Below are 18,637 nucleotides of genomic sequence, written 5' to 3'. Positions count from 1 at the left end.
TATCATCACAACAAGTAAATAAACCTGTGGAACGGTGATAACATTTCAAATTATTGCCTGCTTAGTGTTATGACCTATTTTAAATTCAACACAAAGTTTTATATTTGCTTCCGTAGGTAATATGGAGGAGAGAGCCTTCCGACCATCCACTAACTATTGGTAAAATGACTTACATAGATGACGACCGTTATCAAGTTAATCACGTGACCGACAAGCCGGAATGGAACCTCCTGATTAAGAACGTCAGCCCAGAAGATTCGGGGAAATATGAGTGTCAAGTTGCAGCCAAAGACAGAACACTAAGAAAGCAAATATATCTACATGTTCGAGGTGAACATATTTATACACGGTTTTATTTCTTCCTGAACGTTTCAGATTATTACATAAATTTACCAAATAACGTCGAAACAAGCTCATTTAATATGTTCACTTGTTACTAAGATTAAATTCTACTTTGTATGAATTTTGCCCGATTATTTCTAAAAGAAGTTCATTTTATGGGAAACTTGCTTCACCGCCTGCAAAATCAATTGAGACCATGTTTAGCAAACACTGGAAATTAAACATCAGATCAGTGTTTATATGACAGGAGTCTTAATTGGCAATTATTACTGAATATATATATATATATATATATATATATATATATATATATATATATATATATATATATATATATATATATATATATATATATAGCAGCAGGGAAGGCGATCAGACAACTTTCTAGAGGGCTGCAAACTCCGAAATAAGGCCTCCTGGAAAATTTAATATTTGAAACAGAAAAATATTCTTTAAATGAAATTACTTTCCGGACAGATAGTTCTCTAATTGGAAAAATGTTTTTTTGTTGATTTTTTTCGCACGACGATATCCGGTCGGACAGCGTGATTATTACGCGATGAGCACGCGTTGAGGTCTCACCTTCCCTGCTGCTCCTAACCGAAGATTTTATCTAGCCCGACACAATATCTTGATCTGGGGTCGTGTAGATTTATCGTTATGAATCCATAAGGTACCGACTGCGCTTGTGAGAAGAAGCTCCTGAATTTCATTATATCCATGTCTCCGCTGCACCACGTTTGATGAATATGTGTGAGTATCAACGCCGTTAAACACAACTAGAACATTGCAGCTATCTCGGATCCCCTTCGGTATCTGAGTATACCTCTGAGTTACATAAATAAAATCTGTATTCTTGTGCCTACCACGGGAGAATATTCTAGCTGGATTCGATTTTTTGTCCAGCATCACATCATCGTACATAACGAGATTATTAATGAATCCATCTAAATCATCTACGGACGCTGCTTCATCGATATCTGTGATGAAATTTACGATACCATCACCGTCTTCGTCAAGTATTTTTTGTGTTCTCGTTAAAATCCTTAAGTACATCGTAATATCGTTGATCGTCTGCGGACGGGGCAACTAAATACAATCTGTCCCACTTGAGCCACCGCATTATTAGATTAAGCAACAACTGAGTTTTACCTGACCCTGATGGGCCTATTATTATCATCCTGACAGAATTCGGTAGCGCCGGATGGTGCATGACAGGCTCTTGCTTTCGTGAAGCTGAAAAGTCAATTATATTCATATATTTATATACACGAATTTATATTGTCTTCGCTGCAAGAGTAAGACCCCGACCGTGGATTTATCCGAGGTTGCAATAGGAAATAAGAGAACAGCATATGGTGGAAAATGTGCAGTGTGTAACAGAAAAAATTTCTCGTTCTTACCTGGAATTCAACGTAAGGACGGTGGTGATATTGCTACATTAATGTCGAAGTTTCCAGGAACACCGTGGGCTAAATATCCAGGAGAAAAACATCTTCCCGGATATAACTACTGCGGTCCCAGTACTCGACTCGATATCAGATTAGATAATCAGAATCAGCCGAAACCGGGTGAGTATCCTATTAATGATATTGATCGAGCTTGTCATGTTCATGATGTTGCTTATAAGAGCAATGATCTGTAGTAGCGACATATAGCTGATGTGAAATTGATTCATTAATTAAATTCCATAAAAAAGAAGAATATTAACGAATCATTCGCTAAGTGGTAAATAAACTCTGCAATGAAGGGCCAATTAGTACTAGGTGCTGTTAATTGATTTATTATAGTCCGAGAGGTTTCTGGAGGGGTAAAGCGGCAATTACTAAGCTCGCTAAAGCAGCTGGTGTTAAACAATCCACCGGGGCTGCATGGTTATCGCGGCAGGCATGGCAGATTTATCTACCACCGCCGAGACGAATCTATCACGCGCACTTTGATGTCAGTGTACCTAATGAGGTTCATCAAGCGGATAATATGTATCTACCGCATGATACTGTCAATATTGTTACTTATAAGTACGTACTAACGGTTGTTGATGTCGTAAGTAGATACAAGGAAGCAGAACCATTAACTACTAAAACAGCATCAGAGGTTTCTGCTGCATTTGAGAGAATTTATCAGCAAGGACTACTGCGGCGGCCTCAACTATTACTGGTCGATCCTGGTAGAGAATTCTTCGGTGTAGTATTATTTTTGATGAATCAGCACGGGGTCAAAATTCGGCGAGGACACAATGGAATTCAGCATGATCTAGCGATTGTTGAGCGGTTTAACCGAACTCTCGCTAACGATTATTCGGGTACCAATGCGCCAAAGAGATGATAGATGCTGCTTCTAACGAATTTGCTGTGAGGTTACCGGGCGTGATATCTGCATTAAATAATGAGGTTACTCGAGCAATTAACATGAAACCCATCGACGCGATCAGAAAAAAAACATTCCGATAGTTAGACGCGATATCTCAATACAGCCTGTATCAAGTAACGTTACGGTGGGATATTTGTACAAACCTGGCGAGGCTGAAGGTGGTAGAAGGAGAGCAACTGATCCTGTTTGGAGCGTTACGACCCACAAGATATCTGGTATATTAAGATCAGCTGATAGACCCGCAATATACACTCTGGATTCAACTGCACCTCAGCGAGGATTTACTCGCGAAGAATTACAAATAATTCCCGAAGATACGCAGTTACCGCCAGAATCACTTAACTAGCTCCTTTACGACGATTACACTCAAGGCAGGTCAACATTACATTTTCTCGTGTAAGACCAAGATCATTGTTTTTTCTGTCCACAGTAAACTGTCTCGGATCATCATTTAAGTATCTCCACGACATTATACAATTGCAGCTCGCGCAATGGTTATTCTGCTGTTTTTTTTAGTTCTATGATGAATTCTGCGTCAAGATCAAATTCTCTACTATTTGTATCGTTCTGTTTGTAGCTAGCTAGTTTTCTTTTTATCGCATTATAATTAACGGTATCATCAACGATCGTACTGTCCACGACGATTCTTCGTAGTTGAGATATTCTTCTTACGCGGGATACTGCAAGATAGACTAGATTAGACCATTCAACGCGATCATCTATAATCCAGACCCGAGTATCAGAAATAGTCAATCCCTGAGCTGAGTGTCTAGTCATCGCGTATTCTAGAATCCACGGTGATTTATTCATGTTTAATGCACCCTCGACAACATTAGTATCAACAAAAACGATATCGTTGAGAACTAGGTTCTGTTTTTCTGATGATCCTGGTATCTCAACATCAATATTTTGTCGTCGCGTATCCGCTGAACGATAATATAGCGGTACTGGCAATTCAGGGAATTTATCTTTCTGTAGCGAAGAATTCTGCGGATATCATCTACAGAGCGTCCGACGCGGTAGTTTAGGTCCAGTACCGTGCCTACGATGCGGTGTCGGAGTTAGAGGAAAAATACAACTATGTGGAAAAACGCGCTGGTAAAAAATAGCGAGAGCTGAAATGATATTATGATAAAAAAATAACGATGAGGACAGAATTATAAAGAACGAGAACGATTATCTGATGAGATTTGGAATAATCGATAATTCGGATGAATAACGAATTAAACATATAATATTCTGTATAATGATTCAAGAAGACCACAGCGTCAAATATAATGAAGCATCCTGCATTCACGGACTACGAAGCAAGTCGAGATGGTGTCGTTAGGCACTGTCAACGAAAAAATAAACAGTTGGCTATGTTAACAATCTCGGTTATCTGATATATTCTGTTAGAGGAAGGAGCCCTTACTTATATCATCGATTCATCTTTGAGTGTTTCAACGGAATGATCAAAGATGGTCTCGTTATCGACCACATTGATTCAAATCCGCTGAATAACAAACTATCTAATCTCCGGGCTCTGACGCGGAGTCAAATTCTGCTATATGGTAATACTGGCAAATGCAGAACAGTCGCGAGAAGGGCGGTTAGATCGATAAATACAGAAAAAATGAAGAGATGATATTTCCATCGATAAATACTGCTGGTAAATACTTCGATATTCATATGTACTCCGTGCAACTTGTAGCAGAAAACATATACAAGTCAGCTCTTTCTAAGAAATATGATCAGAGGATCATATTCTATTGTTGCTAGAGATAGATCTCTCTTTTTTGTATTAAACTCATGATTATTATATAATGAACTACGAGAACATTGGAGAAGTAATATCAGCTATCAAGAAGCTAGAAAATAGCAAAATGAATATATCAGATGAACAGAACTCTGACAAAATAACATCTGAATTTGAGGCGTTACAGGAGCGGAAGGACGAGGGTAGATACACACTACCATCTGAATATAAACTCATGAAACGCATCCAAGCAACAATATTTCAGTCGCTAGCTGAATTAGTGATGTTGAGGTAAATAAATTCGTTCCTCTCTCTCTTGCGCTAGAAAAGATCAAATCAGAACTATCTCGTGAGTATGAAGCAATAAAAACAGTAAATTCTCGCATAAGACAACTACGAAAGATCGTATCAAGTGAAGCATCACAATGAACGATGAATGTTGAGTTCTCTGTACTGGGCTGTGTTATTTTTTTGTTGTTGTCATTTTTCTGATTTTGACGAACTTTTCGTGGAATCTGGCCGAATTTGTCAAGAAAAATCATAAAAATTGCTAAAATCGTGAGGGTCAAACCTCAAGGGTTTTCTAATTGATTTTGACGAAAAATATCGGAAAATTGGCCCAGAAACGCTGATTTTCGTGCAATTTTTTTAACGATTTTTGTTGATTTTTTTGACGTTTTTTGACGATTTGTCGAAAAATCAATTAGAAAAACCTTTTAGGTTTGACCCTCACGATTTTAGTAATTTTGATGATTTTTCTTGACAAATTCGACTAAAATGAACGATTTTTTAAAATCGGAAAACGGACAAAATCAGAAGAAAAAAACAATAGTTTTGACAGATTTCTGAATAATAATTCAGAATTGAAGATCTTACATACAGACTGACGATTAATGCTCGCCTCGCAGATCGACTAAATTTCCTGATTGATCAGTCAGTTTAAATCCTATTCGCAATAAAAGATTATTAGATACACGGGATTAATCGGCTCCTGCACGATCATATTTCCAGGAGGAACTCGCGGAGTAAATGAGTGCAGAATATATCTTTGCTGAACCTGACCTGATTTTGTGAGATCTACTTGATAGCTTCCATCAATTACATCACAGACGAGATTGATCGCGATAGTTGATGTTATGTTAAATTTTCCCGGAGAAACGTGACGCCCGCCCCCTTGTGGATCATTGTTATGTTTGAGAATATATGCTGGAGGAGGCATTTTTTTCCACGCTTCGATGATTTTATGAATGTTTTCATTAATAATACTGTTAAGTGATCTTTTTAGTTCCTAGATCTCAAATCCTGGTATTATAAACGATGGTATCTGATCCTCTGATATTCTGTATGTTCTGTAAAATAGATCCTTGTATGTTCCTAGAACAACTAGCACATTGGCCCTTCGATACCTGATCTCGATATCTTAATCTCACGCATCAACGTAACCAGAATTCTGTTGACATGTTCAAGATCAGATATAATCTTGAATAACACCAGAAAATAAACCACGTAATCTCGCGATTACTTGCTAATACTCGGATTTAATCGCATCGGAGTACGATCTGATGCGGGGTATATCAAAATCACCACTATCATCAGCGGTATGTAAAGTCCCAGTGTAGATGTCTTTAAGATCAGATGTATATAGCTCCAATAATCCTGCCCTATTAGCATAAACCCTGTACGACCAGGGAATAATGTTACGATATTGTGGAATTGTTATGAAAGTTCTCTTGTCCGTGAGAAACTCATTTAACATCGATTCTGGTATTTGCACAATTACGGTGCTACTTCGGGCCAACCTAGTACGGACCTTATAGATGATTGCTAAATATCAAATGAGAAATCAGGAGAATCTATCTCAGTTGTAGAAGATAATGTCGGCTCATGAACGCTGATAGATATTTTCGATCGATTTTATTCTACGCTGATAACTTCCCGTAGGTATCCCAATAACCTGCCAATCAGGGGTTCCAAGAGAGTTATTTGCCCTTAATTCACCGAATGATTCTGATATCTGATTTTTGGCCACCTATGATACACTCGCAACCGTGCAAGCGCGATATCGCACGCAGGAATCGCTGTCGAAAAGGTGATGCTGAATTCTGGTTTAGTCAAGTTACTGATGTCATCGTGGTTCTCCGTGGTGTGGTGTTTACTACTATTTGTTGCAGTAGCTCCTGCGAGGTCATTATTTATATCTGAACATTTAATAACAGCGCCATCGCGATATATCTTGATTATCTCAGAAAATTCTAGGTCAGAGATATTTTCATCGTCGAGACTTTCTGATAATATCGACGATAATTCCGCATACGCTGATTTTGCTGAATGTAATTTCATCATATATTCGTTGAGTTTTTCACTGGTGCACGAGAATATTTTTTTTGCGATGATGTTGAGAACACCAGCGGATATAGTCATCGCTGAAACATAAATAACAGCTGCTGATGTCATCGATAATAATACGCCAGCACCAGCAACAACAGCTGATGCAGAATAAACAACAATGTCGATAATAATCAATCTCCTGCGGTATTTATTCACCTTTAGTGTACATCGATCGAGTAACAGCTGCGGTGTATTTAATCGTTTTATTCTGCGAAGTCCACATGGAGGATCCAGATGATACTGTACACACCATGTTAGTAATCTGTTCAGAAGAAAACTTGGTTTAACTATTTCCGAAAATCCCCAAAGAATACCGTCTATACCCGTTTTAATGTCAGCAAGCTTCATATCTACGATCGCAGGAGTACCGAAGAAATTAGTCGCGACCTTATTTAGTTTCTGAAAGTTTCTGCAAGTATTAATGAACATGCTCACGTGAACGTCGTATTCGGCCCGTAACGTAGATAGTTTATTATCTACTAAATCCACGTATCTTTTTGTTGCCGCATCCTTATCAGAAGTTGGGTCTCTCAGAACAACTATCTTATTTCTGTTCATGCTGAGTTCTCCGGTCATTATATCGCCAGTACTTTTTAGACGATTAGCGAACTTTTTGTTATCATATTTCTGATAGCTGCAAATGATACACTCGAATCTCTCCTTCCTGGGTAAATACTGGAATATTATCCACAACAGCGCCGAGAACTTTGGTCATTATATCAACTAAGCTGACATTACTCGTCCTCAAGACGCCGTATTTATCCTGAAAAATAACTATCTCCTTTGGATCTACGTTGGCGAGATTTGTTAGATCAGCAAGATCGCTTTTTGTCGCGTATTTCGATAAATCGATGTCCTTTTTAAACCTATATCAAATGTGCTCTTCCCGTAGATGTCTACCATTATAATCTAGGATCCGTTCAAAATAGCGTAATCAATGTACAGCCTTGTGAGGTGCTTTTGAAGATTTTGATACAGCATCAAGTACGTTAAGTACTTCACGACCACATATCGGCGGATCCGTCATCGTCTGCGTCGGAACCGTCGAGTACCAAACTTTCGTATGAAACGGCGACACGTACTTGATGAATTCAGGTAGAGGAGATAGTGCGTATGAATCGAAGTAAATAATTCCGTAAGGATCGATTGCGTACGCTACCCAGTGAGTACCAGGACCTGAATCATCGTCGAGATTTATGATACCTGTTTCGAGTTTATTCGGTTTTTCCGGTAGTTGATCTCACATAAATACTCCTCTGAAATTCTTTATCCTCAGTTTTTTTTAGCAGCATCGATCTGATAAAAATTTGATAACGGAGTTATCGAATCACTCTTCGTAGTCCGGATCCCAGGTAAGAAGGATCCGGGTATGTTCCTGGTAATCTCAGTCCGCGGCCTCTTTTTTAACCCCTCTCCTGTTGCTTTCTTTAGTGCCATTCCAGCTGCGGTTCCAACGGCACCTAATGCTGCTGATTTTGCTACTGCAGGAGCTGCTACATCAACTAATGATGGAAAGGCAGCGAGGAGATCAAATATGCCTCGTGTTTTTATCATATCTTTGATAGATGCAGGAGAAAGATGAACTTGAACCCCTGTATTTTGAAGTGTTTTAGCTGATTCTTTGATAGTGATAGTTTATTAGGACCACCACTGGATATCTGATCTCGTTTTAGTGATATTTTTGTTCCGCATCTACTGGCGGTTTTCGATTGTAGTTTCTTTACCTGACCTGGCGCTAGGGTGACTCCAACGTGGCTCTATGTCATCTTTATAGTATATTTACATATTTTCAACTGGAGCGTTGATAACCCTCATCCGTCCGCTAGTACCCTCAAGAAGCATCGCTCTATCAGAGAGAATAACAGCTATTGCTCTATAAGCAACACCACCTGCTGAATTTATATTGGCCCTGAAATGTATATCAACTACAGACTGCTTAAATAGATCAAGATGCTCCAGCGAGAGATAGTATATCGGATATAATGTTCTGAAATCCAGCTAAGATATTTGTAAACCGGTATCTACATTCTGATCACGCTCAGTGAAAGTCATTAAACGAAGATACGCGCGCGCCACGAAATTGTTTTCGAAATTGTCCATTTATTCGTAAAGAAACCTCGCTGGTGTTGAAACTATCAAATATGCTGCTGTGTTCTTGACTATCTAGTCGATCAGCGCTCTGAAACGCGATGAATATATGTCGCGGAGCAGAAATGCCTTGCTGCGATGCAATGTTCTACGTGAATAATCCAGCAACATTACTCTGAATACTGTCCGTGGTCACCGTTAACCATGACATCAAAGATCTACCTCCTGTATCCATTAAAGATAGTAGTCTCTGCTCGTCAGGCACCGATGAAGTGAACACTGGCATCCACAATGATAGTTTAAATAGTATCACCTTAGCCTCAGCAACAGCGACAGGTAGCCAATTGGCATCATTGTCGCTATTTTTTCTTACTAGCACGATTGTGTGTTTCGCTCCGTAGATAACTTTTCGGACATTTCTGCAGAATCCGAAAATATGAGATAGTGGAATGGCGCATGAAAATCTTCTGCGATCGTCCTTTAACATCAGCCTCAGTGTAGAAAAACCGAGATTGTAGCTGTTATTGTGGCTATGTGGCATTAAGAAATCAGCCCCAGGTCTGGCTATCGCTCCAGCTGGTTGTGGATCCGTTGAAGTATTTCGTGTCACCTGCACATAGTTGAATGGACTCTGATCAGGATGATCTGATTTATCCTTAGTAAACATCATAGATGGTCCGGATGATCTCGCGTAATCGTCTGAATATCTCGCTAATCCCAGTATCGTTGTAGCAACGTCAATGTCATTCTGAATCGATTCGATATTTTTCCGTCGAACATATAAGTAGCGCTGCTAAATAGCGCCATGATTCCATTGTTGACGAAATCAACAAAAGCGTTGGCTCCATATGCTGTATTAGCAACAACATCTGTGACGAGCTCACCTTCTACCTCAATAAAAGGCTCAACGGGGAATAAAAATCTGCTAATATCCTGTACCTGCAGCTCAATCCTACGTCGCTGATTCGGCTGTCGTGCGTCATATGAGTAAAATTGATAATCGTTGACTGATTCATCTTTGAGGACCGGTGCCTCCATATCAAGTGCAGGATCGGATATTCGTCTAAACATCTTTATTATAGTTACTTTGATTTAAATCATCCTCGTCTTCTGCGAAGACTGCTACCTGAGATGAAGCTAGTATTCGTCTGGATATATTCGGCTAATTTCTGATAAGCAATGTTGTTTATTCTTTTACCGATATATGTGGGCATCAACTCCGTATTCGGTAATTGTGGTTTAATCGTTTGTCGTCTGTGCAATAATCGCGCTATTCTCTCCTTGATAGACGTAGATAATTTACCAGCAGCGTCTACAATCGCGTCAGGGGCTCTTTCACGAGCAACATCAATAGCTTTCATAGCTAATTGTTTTGCAATAGGAACTACTTTTGGAGCTAATCTCCTGAATAATCCCTGAATGGTGCTGCCTAATCCGTCTCCGTAGATGGCCCTATGGACCGGTAATCGCGAGTTTACTGCTCTGATTATCATAGGCCCACGATGACTACCGTGTATGATCATTATATTTTACCATGTATCTAACTAATGGCTATAATCATCGACAAGTTCATCAATGAGACTCCGATAAGCGCTGATATCAATAATGCCGCCCTGAAATAATCGTCGACAAATAATCAGCTGTTCGTTAATTATTTCCGGAGAATTATTTCCTGCTCGTTTTCCTCCTATCAGGACCTCTAATCGATCTACGTCGCGCAGAACACTACTAGGACAACCTAATATGGTCGAGAAACCACTACCAGTAAAGGAACCTCGCTAAATTTCTACCTCCTTGATGATTTTTTTATAATCTGGATCAATACTACTAGGTAACGCAGATTTATTTGCGTAAACACGATATATATCGCGAAACCAGATATCTCCTCCTGGTTGAATTTCAGCGTACTCTGGCTTCATATATCTCTCTATTTGTCTATAACCACGCGCGGATATTTTTACTGCTCTCTCGCGCTTGCTTCTGATCTCATCGATAGCGTCAGGGTGAAATTTTCCCAGGAAATTTGATAACCTCTCCTCCTTCTCGCGCGATAAAGAGGGTAACTGTTCTATTTGCGGCTGTTTTCTCCCTGCTGTCTTCTGTTCTGCTTTTTTCTTATAAGAGTCGATCGATTCTAATGATGATTCTTCTTCTGGAGGAGTAAAGTATCCTTCTTGTCGTGGGGGTGATGGTTTCCGCGAGGATGGTAATGATCTGGATACTTCTTGCTGCGGTGATGAAGATGGAGGTATCTGCTGCTGAGATAACGATCTAGTGAGAACAGGGCTCTCTTCTATCTTACTGTTCGATATCTCCCACCATGAGAGTATATCTTGTTGTTCGGGAGACTTTGGAGGTTTTTTCTCACCGGCGGTTTTGGTGGACGCGAATCCTGTTTAGTAAACTCTGTAAGGAACTTCTTCACTTTTCGTGGAATCGATCAAAATTACGATCATCATTCCTGATCTTTCCTATACCGTACCTTAGACGATAGAACCAATTAATTATTTTGTTTTCGCTAGCATTTTGATGCTCTGATTTTAATGCACTGGATCGATGCATAATAGCGGTAGCTGTTTTGAAAGCTAGATCATCGTCATCCCTGGTTTCATATATAATATCTTCACGAACATCATCGTGGAATCTATCTTCTATTTTGTTATATCTCCTTCTCGCCGAAGCAGTACTATCTACGGTATCCTGACTAGATATGCGTCTATCATGGGCCGTAAATACTTCATTATCACACATGAAAGTTTCTGGGAGGTGTGAGGATATGTCAACTGGGAGATCCCGTAAAATTCTCTTCGTTTCTTTTTTTCTCCTCGCTATCTTCTCAGTTTGTTCAGCTGTTTGTCTCACGGGTGTAAGTAAATCCTTGGTAGCTTCCACCACTCTTCTAATAGCCTCTGTAACAGACTTGAATAGTTGTTTCGCATCCTCCACGTTCTCGACATGCTCTTCTTGCTGTTTTCGTATATTTTTCTTGAACGCTTCTTTTACTAGCAAACAGTTTTTGAGAGCTTCTAATCTCTCACGGTTGGTTCTCGCTTTATGTGATTCAGCGTGTACAATAATTTTGTTATATAATATTGATGATTTATTAGAACAGCAGGGAAGGTGAGACCTCAACGCGTGCTCATCGCTTAATAATCACGCTGGCTGACTGGATATCGTCGTGCGAAAAAAAATCAACAAAAAACCATTTTTCCAACTAGAGAACTATCTGTCCGGAAAGTAATTTCATTTAGAGAATTGTTATTGTTGTTGTTATGGGGTTTAACGCCATTTTTCAGCACAAGATAGGCTATACATGCCGGCCAGTATTAATGGTGGAGGAAGAACCCGGGAAAACCCCGGAAAGAACCACCGACCCACGAGAAGCTACCGACAAGCTTTCTCACATATCCACATTGACCAAGCCCGAGACTCAAACCCACATAGACAGAGGTGAGATGGCAGTGATCGATGACGGAGAGCGCTTTGGACCACTCGGCTACTTGGGGCCCCCATTTAGAGATTATTTTTGTATTTAGAACATTAAATTTTCGAGAACGCCTTATTTCGGCGTTTGGAGCCCTCTATAAAGTGGTCTGATCACATTCCCTGCTGCTATATATGCTGCTGGTTCTTCCTCCACCATTAATACTGGCCGCCATGTATAGCCTATTATGTGCTATATGTATATGTGTGTGTGTATATATATATATATATATATATATATATATATATATATATATATATATATATATATATATATATATATATATATATATATATATATATATATATATATATATACATACATACATACATACATACATACATACATACATACATACGTACGTACGTACGTACGTGTGTGCGTGCGTGCGTGCGTGCGTGCACACACACGCACGCAGGCACGCAGCCAAGCACACACACACACATACATACATACATACATACATACATACATACATACATACATACATACATACATACATACATACATACATACATACATACTAGTAGTATATGGGGTCACCCTAGCGTCAAGGGGACTTACCATGCAAAAACAGTCGATGCACTCTGGCGTCAAGGGGAATTTAACATGGGAAATTTTAACATGGATGGAACTGTAGAGCGTCAAGGGGAATTGAACATGGAAATTGAACAGGACCGGTACTTTAACGTCAATGGGACTTTAACGTTAAAATATGGGGTTTGCACTTTGTCGTCAATGGAAATTGAACATGGGAATGTCACCTGGATGTCAATGGGAATTGAACTTTGGGTGACGTCATGAGGTTTATAGGGTCAAAACATTTTATAGGGATTTTAATGTATTTGTAAGGACAAAGGGTAGATAGGGACAAACAAACAAATAAACATTTAAACACACAGAAAAGACGACAGAAATGTTCTAAAACAAACCTCACAGAGAGAATAGAGGCTCAAAAAAGAAAAGTGTATTGTATGGGTTCAAAACATTCATTCAAGTATATACATGGGCTCTCTGGCCTGTGCTTTGGTCTAAGCACTATCCATTTAATACATAAACATTTCTACATCAAACAAACCTATTTACTAGTTATTTAGTTCTTGGCTCTAGTAAACCTGTTTACATTTAATGTTCATTTATAAGAAAAAGCTAACACAAAACAAGTAACATGCAATCAAATAGGACAAAGTTCATGTTTCTCTCTCTCTATTCGTCTCACACGTTGTTAAAAATCTGGTCAGCTAGCACTTGTGTCCCAGCGTAGATATTTCCCATCACTTAATCCGTTTCATTCATAAATCGGCTGTTATATCCATCGTGCTAGGTATACTTATCAGTAAGCAGATCAAGTGCAGTCATCGTCTTCTTCCCATGGAGGTACAATGTATACCATATGAATGGTTACTTTTCCTTCGTTGATGTCAAATTTTCCTCTCATCGACTGCACGTCTTCAATAGCCCTCAAAAGTTTGGACGAAGTTATTTCTGCAGGTGTGCTAAATCCGAGACATACAGGTGAGTTCAAACTGTCGTGATACATAGATAGGCTCAAACGACCTCGATCTTTGACTTGGCAATGACATTTGAGTTCCTCTAACAGTGAGTCAAGTAGGTCCGTAATGAAACCTGCTACTTCCTCGGCTGAAATGTCAGACGCGAAGTCTCTAAATTTCACCGTGTAGGTGTAAGTTGTCGTTCTAAATTTTCTTGAGGTCGCTGTCTGAGTCATTTGGATGCTAAAATACTCCTGTAGGTCTACTGAATCCTTTCCCTTCTTGGACGCACTTTGCTGTGACGGTATGGTAGTGAAAGAGGTCAGTGATGTTTGTTCCTTCTCTTTTTTCATCTGCGTAGAGTGATTCATCTTTCTCGTTGCTTGTCCTCGCAATGAAGTGTCGTTCTTGGAAGTCGTCCCTTTTTATACTGGGTGATATCAGTATGTCCATAAGGTAAAGTTTTGTGGTCTGGAAGTTTCACTGGTTGTACGTAGTTTGTCATGGCGTTAGTACATAAATAACTAAGATGTGTTACTGCATTGGTGATGTGATAGTGAGGCAAAGAATCACACCCGAGTTTCTCGTTGGACTTGAGTCTTACGCTCTATACTTGCTGTTTGAAGGGATTCATTTTTTCTCAATTGGTCTTAGTTGGTCTTGGACGTTGTCCTTTTTTATATGCTGACCAATATTGATGTGACCGAACGGCAAAGTAAAGTGGTTGGGAAGTCGCACTCGCTTCTGGTACACGATTTGATAGACTTTTTCCAAGGGTCGACTGACGATGTGGTGAGTGGGTAAACGTACAATCTTGTTTGGCTGGTAGGTGGTCACTTTAAAGTTTGCATCCTCTCCAGACTGCAAGGCTTCTTTCAATACGCCAAAGTTGACCACACGACTGGTACGATAATTCAGAGTCAATCCTTTCACTTTACACTCTGTGTGCACTTCTCCTTGTGGGTCCCGGTATTCGTAGCCGTAATTTTAGGACCGCCACTCGCGAAACTTAGAATCTTGTCGTCAGGATGTTCGTCTGTCCAGGCTCCTAAACGGTCTCCTTCGATGTTAGGGTGTTGCTGACCCGGTCGATCGATGTAGATGCAACTGTCCGTGTCAAAGTACAGGACGCGATCCCCTAACAGTTCTAAAGCTTTGTACAATTCTAAGCGAGCATGAGCTGTCACGTAATGATGACATTTCCAAATGGGTCGGCTTGTACAAAGTCCAGATCTTCTTCGTAATTGACCAAGATCAAATCCTCGCGAACGACGTCCACGTGTTTGATGAATTTGGTTTTGTCGTGAATCATCTGGAAGTAGCGGGAAGGTTCTGTCAAATATTCCGTCTTGGGTAAACACGGTCGTTGTGCCATTTTTCCCCACAAGCAATTTAACATCACTTTGGCAAACGATCACCTGCCTTCGTTTTTCTCTATGTGGTCTAAAGTGATGCCTTCTTGTTCCCGGTATTTATCTTTGAATTTTATTTGGTCTTCGGGAGTGTGACACCAGGAAGGATAGCCGCTGGCTTCTTGCTTCAGTTTCAAAAAGGCATCCACGTAGTCTGCGAAAATGCCTTTCTGAGTAGGGTCACCCTTGTGGTATTGTTGTGTCTTGGGAAAGTGGCAAATTTCGTACACTTCTAACAGTTGGTATCCCATGTCCATAGCTTTGAACAATTCTACGCTGACCCAGGTTCCCGTCAGGGCCCGTTCTTCCTGGGTGTGCTGACAAGGCTGATCTTGGTTGCACGTTTCGGCACAAGTACGGCACAAGGGAAACATCAGTTTGCCTTGACAATGGTGAGGTAAGACGGGATGGTATAGGTTCGTGGGAGGCAAAACTTTGCACTTGATCAAGCCTTCGTATTGTCGAATGTTGACCAGGTCGATGTGTTCCGTCAGCAATCGCGGGTGCCCTGTAGGAAAGTGACAATATTTGCACACGTAGGGATACAGCGAACACACATCCAAGTATTTGATTTCTTCTCCTTTCTCTTCGTCGGCTTGGTACAGCAAACAGGTGGCATTGGTCCTTCCTCCGTACAAACTATCCCTCGGGTTCAGGGGGTCCATCAGCTTGTAACTTTCCACGACACGTTTAAACTCGGGATCGATTTTCAAACGGTGATCGTATTCGTGTTCCCACATTTCCACCACTTGGTATCCTTGCTGTTCTAACTTCAAGCGTCGCTGACAAGTGTCCTGGTACAGGTCTTCCATGGTCCGTTGTAAAAACTGATTTTAGTGTCACGGTCAGGGTAGCAGACGGGACATCCGTGAAATAAGCAACCGTTAAACTCATACACGATCTTGGGGTTTTTTAAGTCCCAGCCATCGACCGAATACGTTCCGATGGTCCTTTCGCCTCCTCCGTTGCGGGCATGCTGAATCCATTTGCCTTCCTTGTCGCACAAGTAATGTAACCAGCGTAGGGTTTTGACCGAGTATTGACGCTTGACATAGTTGGTCGTTTGAGGACTGATGACAGCCACGGTCTTTTGAGGCATGAATCGTTGGCGGTACACTAAGGAACACGCTTTGGCAATGGTGCAAGCTTCTTTCAAAGGATCGACCCCTCCGTGTTCCATGAACAGTTCTCGAAATTTTCCACAGCAACGTCGTAAAATGTCCACGTCGGAACGACAATACTTTAACATTTCTTCCTGAAAGTCGAAGGGGTCAGAGGCATGAGCTTGGTACCAAGCGTAGAAATCTTCTCGTTGTTCGCTACGCATGTTGTCGGGGTCGTAATAGTGAGCCTCAGGCAAATGGGGTAGAACGGCATGTTGATTGGCTTCCGTATTGAAAAAGTGAGGAAAATAACTTTTAGCCATTTCTGTCATTCCAAACGTTTTAGGCATTCGACTCAAAGGCATGGCCAAGTAACTCATCGAATCTTTAAACTGCACTTGTCCCACTTGCATGAAAATGATTTTGGCTCCGTTCAAAGTGACTTTAGGACGTTCGGTGCCATGTTCCGTATAGTACCTCAAAAGAAACTGTCCATCGTATCCGGAGAAATTGTGAGCCATCACTGTGGCATGGCGATGACAATCTCGGTAACGTTCGATGTCCTCTTTGCTCCATGTCTTGTCGATGGGGTCTAAGACCCATTTGGCAAAATCGTCTAGCGTCTTTGGTCCTCGAAAGATTTTTTCACGCCCTCCAGGAATTTTGCTGCAGTGAGGGCAATAACTGAAGATAGGTTCTTGAATACACTTCTCGCACGCTCGATGAGCCACGCAGAAATTTGGAATGTGAATGCCAGTCTCTTGCATGCATTCGAAATCGAAAAAGATGAAATTGCCTTTCTTCTTCTTCTTGTGACCGTCATCTTCCTCTTGTTGGGGTTGGTATTTTTGCATGTAACATTGATGTTCCAAGTCCACGATGTGGTGACAAATGTGACATTTTTTCTTTCCTGAACATACGTGTGCCTTGGCACTATTGGTACGTATGCCTTGTCCACACGCGGGGCACAATCTCAGCAGTTGACAAGCGCATTTCTTCTGTGAACCTTGTGTTTTCAAATGTTGTTGGTAACAGGTAGGACTGACAAACGTGCGCTGACAAGCTGGACGATGCACTGGTTCTTGTCCTTCGTCCAGACAGAGTTGAGAGGCCAAACATCCTGAGCATTTCGATCCACAATGTTTGTGTTGTTCTCGATTTTTATGGCCATAGTCACATTTCTTACAATAATAAACATATCCCAGGAATCCAGTGATACTGGTAATGGTATCGAAATGTTCATCGTGATGATAAAGGTGAATGTATTTTCCATCCTTAAAATCTTGGCCTCGAAACAACAGAGGCCCACGCACTTCTTGAGGGTGCACTTTCAAGGTGTAGCGTGGAGCTAGGACATCTTGCAATTTTTGCATTTCAGGAATGCCACAGGGTGTGTCTTTGGACAGGCCAGCTTGTTGCAACAGGAGTTCTGCTTCGTTTCGTTGTCTGGCTCGGTCCGATTGTTGAATAGTTTTCCAGGCTCTTTTCCATTCTGCCGTGTCGTTCTTGTTGGCATAGGTTCGTCCCACCACGATGGCTCGGGCTAAGCACATCTGGTCTTGAGGGTTGTTAATTTGGACGAGCCTCTTTTTGGTGCTGCGAAGGTCGTTCACCAATAAGACCTTTTTGCGTCCTGTCCCTTGAGGAAGAGAGACGTGAGCCATTTTCAGTGTGGCTTTACCATCGGTGATGTCAAACTTGTCATTGGATTGTTGCACCTGTTGTATCTTGTCCATGACTTTGGAAGGGGTCAGTTCTGCCGGTCTGCTAAACTCGATCCAAACAGGGGATTTCAAGCTGTCGTGTTGTATGGATAGTGTCAAGCGATCGTCTTCTTTGGGTTGACATTGTCGCCTGAGTGTGGTGAGCAAAGAATCCCACATGTCGGTGATGAACCCTTCTGCTTTCTCCAACGATACGTCGGACTTGAAATCTTTAAACTTCACCGTGTAGGTGTAAGCCGTGGTTCTAAATTTTCTAGAGGAGCGCTTTTCCGTCTCTCGAATGTGATAGTACTTTTCAGGGTTGACTGGTGAACTTTGGTTTGGAGTAGACTCTCTCTGTCTGGTCGCAGACGTGGAAGGTGTTGGTTCAGGTTCGCTCATGTCTTCTATTTGAGCGAACACTTCTTTTCGTGTGTGAGGCGATACGTCACTTCGCTGCCTCTTACGTTCTTCTTCTCTCTCACTGAAATCGTGCGATCGTTTCATCTCGAGCAA

The 18,637-nt window shown here is 40.9% G+C and overlaps 1 protein-coding gene across 1 annotated transcript in view; it reads left to right on the top strand.

The window, feature by feature from the left end:
* The window catches only part of LOC149801842 (zwei Ig domain protein zig-8-like), a 172,454-nt gene that overhangs the window by 129,779 nt on the left and 24,038 nt on the right, over positions 1–18,637 (top strand). Inside the window, exon 3 of the mRNA XM_089956854.1 lies at positions 117–330. Coding sequence (XP_089812980.1) covers positions 117–330 — 214 coding nt within the window. The remainder of the gene's footprint in view (positions 1–116; positions 331–18,637) is intronic.

The sequence above is a fragment of the Sinohyriopsis cumingii genome, chromosome 4, assembly GCF_028554795.1.
Source record: "Sinohyriopsis cumingii isolate HCF-2022 chromosome 4, ASM2855479v2, whole genome shotgun sequence".
NCBI lineage: Eukaryota > Metazoa > Mollusca > Bivalvia > Unionida > Unionidae > Sinohyriopsis > Sinohyriopsis cumingii.
The sequence above is the reverse complement of the archived record's forward strand: the minus strand, read 5'-3'. Positions and strand labels throughout refer to the sequence as shown.